Source organism: Macrobrachium nipponense, chromosome 19 (genome assembly GCF_015104395.2).
Source record: "Macrobrachium nipponense isolate FS-2020 chromosome 19, ASM1510439v2, whole genome shotgun sequence".
Lineage (NCBI taxonomy): Eukaryota > Metazoa > Arthropoda > Malacostraca > Decapoda > Palaemonidae > Macrobrachium > Macrobrachium nipponense.
In genome coordinates this window covers 19,768,058-19,787,148 of record NC_061088.1, presented here as the reverse complement: position 1 = coordinate 19,787,148, position 19,091 = coordinate 19,768,058, and the positions used below count along the sequence as shown (strand labels likewise).

The 19,091-nt window shown below is 37.0% G+C and overlaps 1 protein-coding gene across 1 annotated transcript; it reads right to left on the bottom strand.

The window, feature by feature from the left end:
* Positions 1-2,994: 2,994 nt before the first annotated feature.
* Positions 2,995-16,224, bottom strand: LOC135214690 (alanine--tRNA ligase, cytoplasmic-like). The gene is made up of 2 exons (XM_064249026.1): positions 16,033-16,224; positions 2,995-7,906 (listed from the first exon to the last, which is right to left on the bottom strand). Exon 2 carries the CDS (start codon positions 7,899-7,901, stop codon positions 4,293-4,295), a length of 3,609 nt encoding a protein of 1,202 aa, XP_064105096.1. The 5' UTR covers positions 7,902-7,906; positions 16,033-16,224; the 3' UTR covers positions 2,995-4,292.
* Positions 16,225-19,091: the final 2,867 nt, after the last annotated feature.

Genomic DNA, 19,091 nt, shown 5'->3' with positions numbered 1-19,091 from the left:
GAACCCCTTGCAAAGGTCCAACGTTAGATTAAAACATCAAAGTCAAAAGGAAGCTTTCCTCAACCAAATGCAATTTTCAACTATAATAAATGTATGGGGGTAGTAGATCACCATGATTGGTTAGTAGGGAAAGATTCTGTTTCTATTCGAGGAATGAAATGGTATTGGCCTTTATTCATTAGAATGTTAGATATGGCAGTTGTGAACTCATGGATCATTTATAAATTGCAGCACCAAGAACATGGTATCACACATCTGAGCCTATTAGATTTCAAAAGGGCAATTTCTGTAGCTTATCTGAAATTGGCTTGCATGGAAGGCTCAGTAGGAAGACCCTGTGGTGCCTTACACACACGCACAAATTTTGCTGATGTTCGTTATGATGGTAAAGACCATTGTATTGAAAAGAGCAACAATCAGCAGAGGTGTATGTCATAACAAACAATGTACAGCAAAACCAAGAACCTTTTGTTCAAAATGCAATTTGACTCTTTGTATCGAATGTTTCAACTCCTATCATAAAAGAAGATAAGTTCATCAGGTATAATAAAAAAAAGTAAATTTGGTTTATTTTTTTCAGGTAGAACTTAGGTGAGAATTCATAACATTCAAGTAAGATTGATATGTAACTGTTTATCTTTATCTGAAAAGATACTACTTTATTTAGCAAATATAAACATAAAACCTATTATCCCAGTGTCCTCATTTGAGGACAGCTTGAAAACTTGATTTTATACCCCTTTGTCCCAGCGTTCTCATTTGAGGACAGCTTATTGTAAGCTTGCTGGTAGAAATAGATCTTTCTTTCTGCTTCATATGTATTCTTGACCCCCAAACACATATTTTGCAAAAAATTACAGAAATTCAAAAAATAAAAAAAGTTGGGATTTAATGGGTTAAGGAATGACATGAATGCTAGATAATACTATAACCAGTAGACAGAGCTACAAAGTACTCTGCTCTCTTTCCAATTCCAGAACAAATTTATGAAGTTGAAATGTCAAATTTTTAAGTAATTTGTATTTTTCCTAATATACAAACCTGAGGTCTTTACATAGGGGATTTACTTTCAGCTCAAACTGGAACCGGCCATCTTGTATGTCTGCATCAGAATCCCTTTAGGATGGAAACAGTGGCTTCTCTGTGATGATGCAATAGATTGTACAACTTACCTAGATCTAAAGGATACTGTATATATTTAAAAAGCAATGTTTGGGGAAGAATTGTTGACCTGTTTATAATTGAACACTCAAAATACCAATGTGATATTCAATTTTACATCAAAGCATTAAATACTGAACATTTTTTAATGTGAAAACTCATCATTCAGGGAATGTGGATACCTTGTCTGTTCGTCTGTCCTGTCCATCCATAGAATAGGTAAAATGGAGTTGATGTGCAGGTGAGGTCAAGAAGCCACATGGATTTGAACATCACCAGGCCAGTGTTTCCTAAACACATCTTGTAAATTTGTTGTAATTTCTTGGGTGCATTTCTGCATACTACACAAGAAATACTGTTCCCATGTATAAATATACTTTTAGAAAACCTGAGAGAGCAGTAAATGTGACCAAATTGTCTGGTTAAACATTTCATTATACATCAAGCAGCTATCTGGGTATTTACCAGTCTAGAAAAAAGTTTATGTATTTCATTTAAATATATATAAGCGAGAGGGGATAAAGTATTACAGACGACCTGCATGATTCATGGATTTATCTGTAGAATATATTTACTACACATTATTCATGGAAAATTCGCCTATTTGCAGATTATGATTCACAGATGTTTCTATGGCACATACATGCACATTACTCGCAATTTACTGTATTTTCATGACTAAATGCACTTTTTGTGATAAAACTATGAAAACACTCGGGTATAAGCATTTTTAGTTTGTTGTTTGAACTATCAAAATAGGCAGCTCTAAGCATATTATTAAGGATTTTAAGTATTAGTGGATTTTAGCTATTTGTGGGAGTGTATATCCACCCTCATGAATACGGGGGTCCACTGTATAAACCTATAGGGAGCACCCCTCACCCTCTTGAAAGTACAGGATTTAGGTTAATATTTACTTAGTCTGACCTTCTGCAATGAAAGAAGTTATAGAAAAGCAATGGCTTAGTACTTTGGTTTTTCAATTTGAGTTCCAAACCAAGCTTACTGAACAAAGGTGACTATTTAATTAAGAGTACACTACTACTTTAATGATTCATAGGCCCATATGGGAGACTGATCATCCTATAGAGATACCCTGAGTTTTTTTTAAGGATAAATGGATAACTAATTGGCCATGAGTACTTCTAGTAATATGAGGCTACCCAAGGGTGTTGGACCGGTAACTAATTGGCCATTGATATGAGGTTACTCAAGGGTGTTAGACCATCAATTTAGATTTCTCTGGGTGTCTGGAGACAACAATTGTGACTGTTCAGCAAAGATTACTGTGGTGTGTTTTGGGGAACTCAAGGGTGACTTGATCAGCCAAGTTTTCTGTTAATTCTACTATCCTCATGGGTGACTAATGATACTAAAGCACTCATCTTGGTACTGTACTTGGGGAAGCATCAAAATGATTGATTGACCAAATGTACTTATAATGTGATTCTAGAGATCTCAGTGGGTCTTGATCAATTCCACAACAATCCCTTGGGTTTTAGTGGGGAGTGAAAAGTTAGCCTAACTGGGGCTGGTCCAAAGCCTGGATAACCTAACGTGGGTGAGTTGGAGTCTGGAAAGGCATCTAACCATAAAACACCTGCCAAAACCAATTATGAAATGAGCTATTTATGATATGCTGACTAAATTATAACCTCCAAATTCCATACAGGATCTAGTTGAGTTACTTGCCCATTCCCTTTAACAAAAAATCTTCTCCAGTAACAAGAATAGTCCAACTTTCAGAATCATTACGTTTTAAAGAATAACCATATTTTTTTACTTTGCTTGCTATGGAGCCATTAACACTCATTTAAGGAACTGAGACAAAGGTTCGTAATTTTTTTTTATTAAAAAGTGTAACAAGAGGTATCAAACAATTATTAAGGCTTTGCAAATACTAAAATTATAATAGCAGACTGGCATAGGGTACTGAAGACCTCTATATGCACTTGCAGTATGAACTGACCTCAAAACTTTAAATAATTAAAGAACTATCCAATCACACAATTGTACATCATCTTTACTGAATGGCTAACAATTTCATAACCAAACTGGTTCTCCTTGAAATAAGTAAATAAGCACTTAAGAACCTTATAATTAAAATCCACAGAAAACCTTTGGATCAAATAAATACTCTTCACCATTTAAGATACTCTAGTTTATTTCAACATTAAAGATCTTATAAAAGAAGATGCTTGGCTTGGTCATTTTCCTTAGATTAAATGATTAAAACTCAAATAACATCAGCTAATGACGATGATTGTCGCTGTGACCACAGATGTCTGCCAATATTATGGTTTTCACTGTGTAATTTCTTTAGTTTTGATATACAGTAAATTGCTTAATTTTTCAGGGCAAAATGAAAATATAGTTTCAGGTATTGAAACTTTGATGAAAATGTGCAGCATATTTTTACACAGCAAGTATTTCGCACCATGTTGGTTTTAAATGGCTTCAATATAAATGGAAGGATTCAGTACTAAAGGATGGAGAAATAAAAACCTGTATTGCTTTTTACTGCATTTTTCTCTATATTATGTACCACATTATTTATGTGAATTTTTCCCAAAGATCTGGATACTATACAATTGCTACACATAATTAACTACTGAATGATTCTCCTGTGAAGCTTTTACTCCCTCAGGGACTAGGTACGACCCCTTCTTTCCCACAGTTATCCCTACATTAAGGGGTTGGTTGCATACCACACAAGGTATGACCATTGGTCACCGAATGGCATCTTGGTAATGCTTGCACATCCTTTTCCATTATAAGATCTTTGTTTGACATCTATAAAATAACAAACTTACATACCCACATAAAAGTAAGTTTCAATTCTTTTATCACATATGAACATCAAATATAAATGGCCAAACACTGTAATTTGAGCACACTTGACAAAAAAAATTCAAATAAATTTAGCAATAATTCAATATAAAAATTAAATTATCTATGAACTCATAATTACCAAACCTTATCCATAATTAGGTACCAAACCATCCCTGCATCCACTTGAGAGGAGCGCAGGGAGAGTTACTGATAAATAACATTGGCCTTCAGTTCTAATTAAAATATGTATGTATGGAAATATATTTACTTATATGACATTATAAAATACAGCTCTACATTCACTTCATTTTAAAAGTGCCCACAACTTCCAAAACATTAGGTTGATGAAGGACTGTATTAAACCAACGTGTCAAACATGGTAACTTCTTTCTAGCAGCATCATCAAGTCCTTCACGGAAAGCTACCATTAATGAGGTAAATACACTTATATCAGCAAGAGACAGCCTTTCTCCTACTAAATAAGTGTGGTCAAGCAAGTAAGTATTTAATTTCTGCAGCATTTTCATTGCAGCATTAAATGCACCATTATCATTCTTAGATTTTGACTTAGCCCCCATAGCTGAACAGACAACAGGCAAGAACTCTGAATCGGCACTCATCATCCAGCTCAAAACCTCACCTTGATGTTGTGAACTACCACCTTTCAATGAATCTGGAGCTAGATACCATGCTGCTCCAACACTTCCAGTCAAAGGTCCATCTGGAGTTTCTAAACCTAGTAATGACCCTCTACCAAATTTAGATACAAAATTTTCACTAATATTTGTCGTACCAGCAACAAATCCTGGGGCTAAAGCGACGCTCTTCCCAGAATACTTGGCAGCAATAAATACTGGGTATGCACATATGTTATTAGGGTATGTATGGAGTATAATGCTATCAGGTGATGATTTGGGTGAAGTATTCTGACTACCTTTACTTTTATCCTTCTTCTCTGCTTTGGGCTGAGGCTCACTCTTAGCTTTGGCAGATGTACTAACAGCCTGGGGAGGATTTAAAACTACAGGACCACAACCAAGTTTCTCTTGAGCAAAGACCTCAGATAATCTCAAAGCTTCTTTAACAGCTTTGACATTGGTCCCACTTACCTGGGCTGATCCAGGTTTCCCGCCACCTTTACCATTCATAAGCACCATGAGATTCTTGACCCATTCATCAGCTTTTAAACCTTTGGCAACAGCATCATCTGGAACAGTGGCCATTGCCAAAATCTTATTTGTGTCTTCATCTGCACTGATAAACATAGTAGGAGGCCCATTCTTTACTTCTTTAAGAGCATCATTAATAACCTTATTCTGAGCAAATGCATTTAATTCTGACACCAGATAAGGAATATTGCTATTTGCTGCCAACAGGTTCTTAGTGATCTGAATGGCTTCTTTTGATATGGCATTTTTCCGAGCACGGTCAGCATCTCCTTGAATTTTCTTAATGCCTTCTACTGCCTTACGCAGCTCCTCTTTACGCCAGTGTTGGATTTGTGCATGGTTAATGTCTGTCAACATTTCAGTAAGTAACTGAACCACTTTCTTGAAGGGGAGATTATTGCTTTCAATTTTCTTTTTCAGTTTGTTAACCTCATTTTCTAAGTGTGAAGCCTTGTTTAGTGCTTTAACAGCTTCAGGACCAGTAAAAGCAACAATACGTCTAATTCCTTTAGCAATAGCTTCTTCACTGACAATAACAAAGTCCCCAGCATGTCCTGTGTGTTGGAGATGTGTACCACCACAGAACTCAATGCTGGTTACACTACCAGCAGGACTTTGTGGATCAGCCTCTAAAGTCTCCACAGGAATACCAACTGATACAACTCTTACTGGGTCAGGATAAACCTCTCCAAATACTGCACGCAAACCCTGAATACTTTTGGCTACTGACAATGGAGATGTTTTAGCAAACACTGCTTTGTTTGACTTGACCATTTCCCGGGCAATCTCCTCTGTTTTCCGTACCTGATCTACAGTCATTGCTCCTTTATTTGAAAAATCAAAACGCAGTCTGTCTGGAGCAACAAGCGAGCCTTTTTGGTCGGCTTCAGCTGAGAGAACTTGTCTTAGAGCAAAATTGAGTATGTGAGTGCCAGTGTGATTATTCATCAACAATTTTCTACGTTCCATGTCAATACTTAAACTCATTTCATCTCCAAGTTTCAAGGCACCCTCCACAACACCAATGTGACAAACATAGCCACCTTTCACTTCAACCGACTCAATCTTGAATTCTGACTCTTCATCACCGACTTTTACCATAAACCCTTCATCATACATCTGTCCACCACTCTCAGCATAAAAATTTGTCTTGTCTAATATTATGCCACATCTATTACCCGAACACACAGATTCAACAAAATTATTATTATATCTTATAGCAACAATTTTGCCCTTGAGAGTTGTAAAGCTATATTTGGAGTCAAAATCATTACTAGAACTGTAAGTGTGCTTGAATGAATCGTCAGTAAACGAAACATTTCTTCCTTTTAAATCTTCAATTGCATGAACATCTAACCTGAAAGAGTTATCTTTGTCTTTATTTTCCCCTCTGGACTTTTCTTGAGCTTCTTTCTTATTAACTTCAAAACTTGCCATGTCAACTGTTAGGCCCTGTTCTTCTGCCATCAACAAAGTGAGATCTACAGGAAAGCCATATGTATCATAGAGTCTCCATGCTACATCTCCAGGGATTTCCCTGCAACCTCCTAGTTTCACAATGGTTCGTTTTAATAGTTTCTGACCACGATCCAAGGTCTTCAAGAACTGCAGCTCCTCCTCATTTATAACACTTTTAATAAATTCTGGATCCTTAGCCACTTCTGGAAAAGCATCATGAAGTATCTCTACAACAACGTCAACAAGAGAAGCAAACATTCCAGGCTTCATTTTCAGCTTTTCTGTAGCATAGCGAACAGCTCTTCTTAAAATTCTACGCAGTACATAGCCTCTTCCAACATTGTCAGGCATGCCTCCATCAGATAGTGCAATAGTTAAGGTTCTACTATGATCAGCAAGAACTCTGTATGCCATATCAATGCCACCATGGTCTTCCCTTCCCAGTTTTCCAGCATATGGTCTAGCACCTGAGAGTTTTTGGATGGCATCAAAAATTGGAGTGAAAAGATCTGTGTCATAATTAGAACTCTTGTTTTGCAAAATTGACACAAGGCGTTCCAAACCCATGCCACAGTCAATATGTTTCTTTGGCAAAGATTTGAGGGACCCATCACTTTCCCTATTAAACTGCATAAACACAAGATTCCAGATTTCCAGGACATCAGGATCATCTTTATTCACCAGGTGGGCAGCATGCCGTCCACCAATTCGATCAAAATGAATCTCTGAGCAAGGTCCACAAGGGCCAGTGTCACCCATTTCCCAAAAGTTATCCTTCATATCACCAGGCAGTATACGATCTTCTGGCAAACCTAAATCCAACCAGATTTGCTTACATTCTAAATCAGGTTCTAAACCGACAGCTGGGTTGCCTTCAAAATATGTGACATACAAGCGATCAGCTGGCAATTTGTAGACATTTACAAGGAGATCCCAAGCCCAACAACATACTTCCTTCTTGAAATAATCACCAAAAGACCAATTACCCAACATTTCAAAGAAAGTGTGGTGGTATGTATCTTTACCAACATCATCTAAATCATTATGCTTACCACCTGCACGGATGCATTTCTGTGAGTTCACTGCCCTTACCAGATTGGCCATATCGCTACTTGGATCTACTGTGCCAACAAAGATAGGTTTGAACTGGTTCATGCCAGCATTTGCAAAAAGCAGTGTAGGATCATCATGAGGAATTGTTGGGGAACTGTGTTGATAGGTGTGGTTGTGCTTCTTTATGAAGAAGTCCATGAAGACCTCCCTTACTTCTGATGCCTTCATCTTCTCTGAAAGTAAAAATAAAGCTGAATTAGATCAAGCTCTACCATAATAATGTCAAAATTTTGAAACATACAAACTATTATTCACACACTAAATGAGCTATTTACATACTTTAAAAACTTGAGTTCATCCATAAACTTTTACTAGATAATAAATTACCTACACTCACTTCAATAGTCACCTGCTTCATTCCCAAGCTAATGACACATTACATTCCAAAGTTATCTGACTGTTATCAATCTGCCATACTCCTCACAACTATGAATATGCTATGTCATCAACAAACAAATATGTACAAGGATCCTAATTAATTTAAAAAATCTTCCCTTATGGCAAATCCAGCTATGCACTTTGTGGTTTCAAAGCTGAAGGCTAAGTATTTCCAGTATGAACATAACTCAAATATACAATGTAGAAAAAAAAAGTACTGCTGTACTACTTTACCAACTGCCAAGACAAAAGATTACAGATCCTTGAATGGATATAAAACATACTTACCTGATACAGTATTGCACAATTGTCAGTGCCATTAAGAATTAACCATCAAGTCTTTGTAATACTGTACAAACTAAAACAACAAAACTGTGAAATAACCTAATGTTAAGAATATAAATGTTTACTTTTTTAAACAATATATGGAAAATTTTCTGGTTTTAATGACATGTGTTAGTAGATTTGGAATCACGCCATCTTTAATTTTATAAAAGTACAGATATTCTATGGTATTCATCCTATGTAATGATAGCTATAAGAAATAATAGTAGATAGGGTAGCGTAAAAACAGAGAGAGAAAGAGGAAGAGAGAGAGAGAATTGAGCTTTGGTGTGTGAGCCAGAATTTGATCAACAAAACCTTAGTCACAGGAAGTTGGACCATAACACCATCACAATTAAAATCTTAAGACCATCATAAAATCTTTGACTTGTGACCTCACACCAGACTTACTCAGCTTCTATCGATAACGGAGCCCCACCTCCAGGAAGAGGTATTAACATGTTGAATTATTGACTCCGCCGGGAAAAGGAGGAATTAACATGTTAACCCCACCTAAAAGGGGATGGGGAAAAGATAAGGAAAGACCTTCTAAGGTGACACTGAATTCAAACCAAGGGTGGCTGAATTTCAGAACGACAGAAGAAGACAGAGAGGAATGGCAGCCATTGTTTAGTAAAGAAGTAGAAACATTGCCAGGGTCCAAAAAATAGATTTATAAGCTTTGTAGTTGTAAGTTGTATTCTTTGCAACAGTAAAGAAAGAAACTGCCGTTCGTCTCATTCAAACTTCTCCTGAGAGACTAAGACTCTAAGATTACTAAACCATAACTAACATTAAGAAGAAGCATAAAGTTAAACATATAACCAGACTGCAGAACTAATCGTCAAGAAGAAGAAGCAGGTAAGCAAACATAACTTGAAAACACTCTACCTTAAAAAGGGCACGACACCTATACATAATGTTAATCTAACATAGAAAGGGCTGTCATGCAAGTTAAAACCTTTTAATAAAATTATTTGGTAATTATTTGGTAAGCTGGGGAGGGGGAATATACCGTGGAGTATGATTTCATTTAAGTTGGCCATAACATGCACACGGTTTGTTTACAACAGTTTGCTCCGATTCTATCAATAACGGTGCTCTACACCATGTTCAGTCATCGCAGATGGTAACTCTCACATCTTTTTCTTGGCATTATATCATAAGGACTCTCCATATGGGTAAAAATGATCAAAATTTAATTTCTTACTGAAGTGTGTGCTCAAATTTGTCCCCATTAGCCCTTTCCCTTACTATTCTGAATAACCCAGCAAACCATGACCATGAATGTTTTTTACACTCGCAAGATCCCTACTTATTCTTATGATCCCAATTTTATTCATTCTTTGATGGTTATGTCTAGTTTATAATAAGTGCTTCAGATGTCATATGCCCCAAGAGTTTCCAAAATACGTATATTCTAATATATGTATTTGCTGTCTCATTGCCCTCCACAATCACAATCAAAACGACAGCAAATAATGTTGGAAATTGACAAACAAGGAAATGTCATAAAGCATCTGCTGTAAGTGCTTAACAACACAATGGGTGACATTATCTTTTGCATGGATAAGAAATACGTTCTTTAAATTAAGTGTTACTTCAATCTCAAAATCACTCTTTCTCCCTCTTTCTCTCATTAAATTTTATAATGTGGCATATGATAATATTGCTGCACCCTTATACAGTAATACTGTGTAATTCAAGAACAAAATCAACTACCTACTGTAATAACTGTATGACTAGCCTAAATATATGCATAAGTCAGAATAAACTTTGTATGTAATCCCTGATTTTCAGACCCACAAAAACCCATATCATACTAGTTAGTTTTGTTCCCATATACTCTAGGTTTTCATATTACTTTGTTGCCAGGCTTTGACAACCAAACCAGCTGTCCCCAAAGGTTATCAATATATAAGATAAACACTGGTATTCTTGGGGGAAAAACAGGTCAAAATTAGAGTAAATTCTTTTCTAAATTACCCTTACTTTGTTTTAAGTGAGAAACCATTTTGAGTATATTACTCTACTTGTCCATACTGATCATTCTTCTTTAACTGTACAAATTTTTGGTGTACGCTAACACCTGATATCAATGTACACGTTACAATGCAGCTTCTAAAATACTTTGTTTTCATAACAGCTTCTAAAATACTTTGTTTTCATAACAATTAACTGTTTGTTCCTAGGCTACATGCATTAACAGAACAAGTGTGCAAGACATCATGATGATAGACAATTATGCTTCTCTGTTCTTTTATCATACGCGTGAGAACTGACATTTCTTTCACTCTGACTAGATATACAAAATAATGCACTTCTTGTCATGAAGCAAGTTATTTTATAATTTTCTTTAAAACATTCTTTCTAAACCTTGCAAAATATGTTTGTGATAAATTCATTCATTTTGCTGCATGTTTAAAAATGACGCAGGAACCAAACTGTGAAACCAGATTAGGTGGACCCAGCATTATTCTTATCAGTTAATCAAGCTAGCTAATCCAATAACTGCAATGCTAAAGCAGAGTTAAATCCATCAAAAAACTTTGGCTATAGGGTAAACAACTGACTGGACTGGCCAACCTACTTGACTACCGCATTTATGACCACCCTCCGAAAAAGTACTTTAACACGTCCTGACACCGGAGATGGTCATCAGTCATGAGTTGTTGGTGGTGAGAGGAGCTCGAGACCTCTACTCTCCTTTGGAAGTAAGTATTTTCTCCAAAGTTAGAAATTAAGGCCATATTTCAAGATTAAACAGAGGGTAATCAAAAGTGTGACCAAAAAAAGTGCACACTAGCCCCAACTACCCCCATGACGCTTTCGAAATTTTTACTTACAACTAAAAATGTTTAGAAGATTGACGCCATCTTGATGTTTGCGGAGTCGCTTGTGTCAAAAACTTCCCATTTCCTGTGCTAAATCCGCACACAACTTGTACCCATAGACGCTGGGGCACTTTCATCACAACAATAGTAAACACAAACTTCCAACCACTACTTACCCATGGAAACTACGAATTTTAGTAGAAGAAGCGTGCACTAGATAATTATTTGAATAAATAGTTAAAGGGCAGTATAAGGTCATGAATTGCATATTTTTACATATTCATGATTATTAATTTGAAGATATCGTTGTTGAAAAAGTAACTAGATTCCTGACTCAAATATCAACAGTTTTGCTTGTGAACGGTACCTCTGGCGTTCTTCGTGCTCTTCAATTGTTAATCAGTGTTGCCAATTGGTACCAAACACGGTGCCCATTTTGTCCACCCATACACTGGATCTAGTAACTGAACTAGAGGGGTGCGGTAGTAGGGTAGATCACCACGGCAGGCCAACCCTCATCACGGTGGACGGGTCTTATTCACTCGATATTTAATTGGTGAAACAAGAATACAATTGCAACTCTAAGCATACCATTTAAAAGACTGAAGTTTCGTCAACATAATGTGATATATGAAAGCCCCACACGAACTAAAATAAGCATGTGAGCTCTTCGTAAAATATGTTTTCAAGGCAGTTTTGAAATCCAATATGGCGGCTACGTTTTTCATGGAAGGTTCTGATCAGTGATGGCCACCATTCTTCCCCCAGCCTTCCAGCACTCATTTGAACAATGTTAGCGTATATATGTAACGTTTATTGATCTTACTCAAGATTGCAGTTGTAATCAGCACAATAAAACAACATTTTGTTGCCTATATTAGTGAAAGTATGAAACTTGTTATTCCCGGGGTTATGGTTTGAACTGAATTCATTCTTACCTTGTAATCGGTAGTTTTTATCCTTACTGCCATCACAACTGAAACTCCACAGTGCTTATTTGATTGTTATTATACACATTTTGGTCTCAGTTCACTCCACATTGCACTTTAAACCCGTTGCTGTTTCTGGTTTCTAAGCGCGCGCGCCACAAACACAGTTACGAACAGCAGACGACGACAGACGACGAAACTGCAAAGTTTTATTTCCTAAATTGTTTACTTTACTCGTTATTTAGTTTAAATTTACTTTGTTATTTAAAAATTTTGATTTAATTCATGTATATTATCCCTTTTTTTGTTTTTGCAACCAAATTACCCCGAAAAATTACAGATATTTCTAAAGTAGATACAATCAAATGTTTCTAACATTTTCATACATCTGGCTGCCGAAAACCATAGAGGAACGATTACGGATACGTGCATAGAGGAACGACTACGGGTAACTGAATTATATACATTTTTTTTTTTGCTAGCATTTTTCATTGATTTCAGTCTATATTAGTATTTTGAATTTCTTTAACAATCGTATACCAGAAACAAATGTAACCTTTAATGTTTGCATGCTAAGAATGGCAAAATCATCGTTGCCACATTAGTGGAGGCTTCACACATACGCCGTTTCATTATTATAAACTGTTTCCATGAATTCTAGTTGTCATAGTAATGCAATAATGATAAAATTGCTTTAATATTTAAGTATATATACTTCCAATACATAGCCTAATTTCACCAATTTCAACGTTTTGTGTATAGTCTTATACCAGTTTGGAGGGTCAACACAAACCGAATGGCAACAGAGAGAGAGAGAGAGAGAGAGAGAGAGAGAGAGAGAGAGAGAGAGAGAGAAAGGAAGGCACAGGAACAGAGAAGGAAAGGGGTGGCGATGGAAGGGGGGGGGGGGGGGGGGGGTTAGGTGGAGCTTTTTACGCGTGTTCATATCCATTTCTGCATAATGGAGTTTTGTCTCTTGGTACAAGGACAAGTGTCGTTATTCTTTACGATTAGTGATTCACGATACCCTTATAAATTACAGCACTGGGTGTAATGCACTATAGCAAAATCTCGTTCTGTTACAAGTGTTCGTTACAGAAATAGGTATTGCCCAAAAACGTGCTTGCACTGTCTCTGAAACCCATAGTAGACATGCTGCTTAGTTGTCAATCAAGTTTATATAACCAAGTATTTTTTACAAGCTAGCTATTGAATAAATTTGTATTTTTCTCAGTCAAAACATATGCCCCTCAATGCTAACTTTCCTCTCTTAACGACTTTCTGGTCATTGCAAATTCGGCCCCATAATTTCTTATGGTGCGAAAACAGACAGAGGCCCAGGGACCGAAAACAATTGCGTCACACTATGGCGGTAATCCGGCAGTAAAACATCTTCTTATATCCAAAAAGTAAATAATAAATATATATATGTGCATTATGATTATAACAATTACATGAATAGCTGATAACAATCTGCATGAATAACTGGTAAACTGTTCTGCAAGACAGTTGAGTATAGCAATTATTTACAATAGGTACGAAAGTCAAGATGTCGTGACGTCATAATACAGAACTTAAAAGAACGTTCTAATTCCAAAAAATAATTACTTACATTTGAGTCAGAGTCTAGTTACTTTTTCAATAACGAATATTTTCAAATTGATCATCATAAATAGCTATGTAAAATATTGATGTTTTACTACTTATTTAAAAATTAGCTAAGAGCACGCTTCTCGTCATCTTCTACCAAAACAGCTGTTTACTCCTGGCTTGTTTGTTGGTGAGAAATCGTGTTTCGATTGTTGTGATGAAAGTGCTCCAGCGTCTGTGGGCACAAGTGGTGTGCGGATTTATCACAGGAAATGGTTAGTTTATTGACACAAGCTACTCCGTAAACATCGAGATGGCGTCAATCTTCTAAATACCTCGAGTTGTAAGTAAAAATGTTGAACGCGTTTTGGTGAGATTTGCACTACGTTTGAGACCGTTTTCAGTACCCTCTGTTTAAATCTTAAAATTTGGCCTTAATTTCTAACTTTGGAGAAAATACTTACTTCGAAAGGAGAGTAGAGGTATTTAGCTCCGTTTCTCACCAACAAGAAGTCGCGACTGATGCCCATCTCGGGTGTCAGGACGCATTATAATGTACTTTTTCGGAGGGTGGCAAGCGTTGAATGTAGGTGGCCTGGTTGGCCTGCCGTGGTGATCTACCCTAATCTTCCGTTTTACCAATTTTACCACCTACAGGCTATGCTTAACTGACAAACAGAAATTTTAAGATGCTACCTAATGATACTTAGGGTAAAGAAAATTTAGATAGGCTAGCTTACTAGGGAATTCAAAACGAACCCTCCTTTATTTGGCGTAAACATATGATACACTAGAATAGGTACATACCTACCTAATAGGGTAGGTAGACCCAGGCTAAATTAGCAATGCTTAACAAATACGAACTGGATATTGGTACGGCAGCCGTACCCCGATCTCGGTAGATATTGGTACGGCAGTGAATTGCGCATGCGCTAACCGTTGTTTACCGCCTCACGCATATCCAAAGACTATATACTGAAGTATATACACAGTCTTTGGGCATATCAGTGACAGCAAGAAAAATGGTGACGGAACAGCATGAACCGCGGAATAATACATTAGTTTTCGCCGAAAAACAGATGTTTTCAGGCTTTAACGAGCTGAAGAAAGCCATAGACATCTATGAAGACTCAAACTTTCAAAAATTGGGTAATTCATGGTATATACGTAGGTCACGAACGATCGAATCGGCCCTGAAAAGAATTCCGAAGAGGAGATTCAAAGAGGATTATATATAAATATATACACTACCATCGTACCTTTGGTGACTTTCTCGGCTCTTTATTCTGCCCGACGTCGGCAGCTGCAAGGGCCGTTATAGCTATACTTTACAATATTCTTTTAATTCACTTCATTGGGTATATTGCAGCTGTCGGAGAAGACGATAGAATTTACCAGGTCCATTAAAATCTGGATAGTGTTGTTTTTGTAGTACAAAAAAGCGGGACACAATTCACAAAAGCTAAACAAACAAACAAAAACAGGGGGAGGAACATTTTGCTAACTGAAAAAAGGGGGACAGATGTTCAAAAAGCGTGACTGTCCCACCTAAAAGCCGAGCTCTGGTTTACATAATACAGTATGATTAGCAAACTGGTAAACGGATACAGCTAACTGCCGTATCTACAGCAAGTCAAGACCGCAAATACAGCGCCAATGACAGAATCTGCCGTACCCTCACCGCACTATATTATTTGTACGGCAGGAAGTCTGAAATTGACGCATGCGCAATTCACTGCCGTACCAATATCTACCACGATCGGGATACGGCTGCCGTACCTATATCCTGTGCCTAACAAATAAGCCTCTCTTGTCCTACAAGTAACAGGATAACCTGGCCTAGGCTACACTTCAGTAAGTTAGTAATCTGGACTTATGATAGACTTCCCAGTAGTTTAGCTCAGCTACGATTGCCTACCTAGGCTATGATCGAGAATACCTAGCTAGCCTATCTGGTAGTAGTCTAGTAGGTACCATGACCTGGCTATTAGAAAACTAGCCTATGTTAATTCTGCCATAAGCTTGCCTGCACGGGTATTTTCATCGAGTTAATTAATTACTGCAACTCTGGAGGTACTACCTAGCTAAACTGGGATACGACATCTTGCAAGAAAGTTGCATCAGCCGCAGGAATCTGTCCCCCTTCACAGATGGTGCCGCAACAAAAGTAAATTTGTCCGTGATTATAATATACATTTATTTCGTGAGAACTTCCAAAGACATTTTCTTTCACTTGCCACTTACCCGATTTAAGATGGAGCTGTCACTCGGCACACGTTATACCTAAAGAATGTAGAGCTGTCAAAGAGAGAGCCGCAGCAGCAGCAGCAGCGTGTTGTTGCCGGGAAGTGAAGAAGAAATACGGCCTGCAGGTTTATTTTTTTTCTTCTCCCACAGATATCGTATATAACTAGATCACGTACTACGGTATCAAAATGTGACAGTTCATTTTTCACTTAAATGCTACAATATTCTTCTACGCCTTGTGCCTTTTTTATTTACTAACTCGCCTAATGTTAATTCTCCTGGCATATAAATGTATACTTTCTCTACTTAACAGGCTTTCTAATTAGTAGTGTCTGATATCAAATGCAATCCAGTTATAACGGGTTTATCGCCACTTTCGCTACAAGATTTTTCCGTAAAAGATTGGACGTTTCCACAGATTCTTGATCTCGGCACTAAAATTATAGGCAGCTGCAGTAACCACTTGACCAGCTCATGTCAATAAATAAAGCTACCTTTCCAATACCCGTTGGTTAAAGTGAAAGTGCTCATTATTCACGCTGGTATTCTGAAAGAAATGAACGCGTATCAACAGAAATAACGAAACATTCACGAACGGAATTGAGTGACGCAACACGTACTGACAATTGCAGTTTCCCTGGAACAACAGCGTAAAATTAAATATTTTTAGTTTTTGCATTTCTGGCAATGTTACCGAACCAAGATTAAACTGGACGCCTTCTGAAGCTCCTTTCACTAGAACTATGAGATCATAGAAAAGCACATATTTCTACATAGTGTATCACAGAAAAGCATATATTTCTATACACTCAGCAGAATAACTCTAAGTTAATTACAGTTATTACAATGAGTGCAAAGGATGAAATGGGGTTTGGAACAATAGACGTGCAACACGCTGGAACAAAATAATAGAAAAGGCATTCAGACAAAATGCACTTTATATACGAGAAGGGACAAAAGTCTTTAATTTTGAACCCATAAAGGGCATGTCTGACGAAAATAGGTTAAAGTATGTTTTACTGCATATGTAACAGGCCTGTACTGAGGAAGGGGGGGCGGGGGAGCCGGGGTTGTCGAACGAACAACCCCCCCAAAAAATTCTGGAAGTCCATATTTTCAGTTAACCAAAGTCAGTACTTTGAATAAAATCTAATCGGGTAGAAGTGCATAGACCAAACACCCAATTTTTCTTCTAAATATAACTAAAATAACATTTCCAAATATTTAATCTTGTATATATACCTATATACAGCTTTGGAAAAAACGAACAGCCACCCCCCCCCCACCCCTTTAAAATCTCTATAGGTACGGGTCTGTATAAGTCAGGTTTCCCTTCTTTGTGTTTAAACATCTTTTGGGCTCTTGCAACTCTTTTCTATCTGATCTGGCAGATTTTCCACCGGTTATGCGAGCTTGGCTATTATTTTTCTCCACAATCTTAACCTTCCCACTTATCATATCTATCACTTAAACTCTATTTCCAGATCGCCTCTCTGATTCCTAGTATTCCTTGGCCGCCGGGTACCCAATCATCTCGACCTATTCACCAGGCTGAACACATCTTGTCATTTGTAAGGAATATTTTAACCAAAGTGTCCGTCCTTCTTTTGATATATGATAAAAGGATATATACAAAAGGACAAACACTTTGGTTAAAATGTCGACCTTACAATTTCAAAGTACTTCCAATTTGTGGTAATATTCACGCTCTGAATGTTCTCGCTTGGACCTTAATATTTTTGTGCCAGACTTACTTTTCAACTTCCAAGAACTTGTCATTTATCTTATAATTGCTATTGTTTCCAGTTCACAACCACGTACCTCATAAAGGCATAAATTCCTTGCTCTAACCCCTGTATAGAAAACTTCTATATATTAACCACTACATATACACACACAGAAGGTATATCTAGCCTACAATGCAACTCCTTTACACACACAGACACACTGCATTTCCTGGACGGTAAAAGCCTCCCTTTCTAATAGCTTTTTTTTTTTTTTTTTTTTAGCTGTTTTTAGGACTTCCTATACTGTACTGTATTTTAACCAGTCTATTTTGTAATATTTCCACATGACAGAAACAGTCTCAAAACACTAAATTTCACCCTTACATATTGGCTAACATATTACCACTTTATGTAGTTCATACATCTGTAGTTCACACCTTTTCACACCATGCATATTATGGAGTCTAACTTATGCACTCAATATCCATACTTCACTCCCATCAAAGAGAATTACCTCGGCAATTCCTTCAATCACTTAAACTTTGGTTTCCATTGACACTTCAAGGAGGATACCAACCTTGTCTCATATAAATCTACTGGCCACACACTTCAGCAATCAGAGTTCATCTTACCATTCTACCTTAAGGTGACTGATAGTTTTTGACAAGAATCATCTCCAGCAAACCTGTGAGCCAGCCTGTGAGCAAAAAAAGAAACTATACACTTAAATAATGAACAGGGATGCAAGCTAAATGAGGCTGAAACAAAGGATGAATTAGTGAATTATTGGAGAACCATTTACAACAAACACGAAAATAAAATAAAGGAAATCTGGAACGAAGAGAAAAGGATGGAATATGAAAATGAATTGGCAGAAGATGATGATATCATAAGAATTGGAGACTATAGATTCCCAAAAGTACTAGGAGAACACATGGACCTGTTGATGGAATGCAAAAGGAAGATAATCCCAATGCAGGAACCTCTTATAACCAAGGAAAAAGTCATAGCTTGTCTAAGAAAGTTCAAAGCTAAAAAAAGCTGCAGGCCCAGTTGGAATCAAACCAGAGCTTTACAAAGCATTAATGAAGAGCAAAACCTGTATAGAAGTATTAGTTAGATGTTACAACAAAGAGCTAGAAATCAAAGAAAAGCCTGAATGTTGGAAGAAATCGAGAACGAAAATGATAGAAAAGTAAAGGAAACCAAGGGCTAAGGATTTAAGGCCTATAGCTTTATCAAATATATCATACAAAGTATTCATGATGCTGATAAAAGACGAAAATGAAGCACACCTCAGACTGAATGAACAAGATCACGAATGCCAAG

Excerpts from the sequence above, each read along its gene's own strand:
- LOC135214690 (XM_064249026.1), bottom strand. The coding sequence starts at position 7,901 with ATGAAGGCATCAGAAGTAAGGGAGGTCTTCATGGACTTCTTCATAAAG.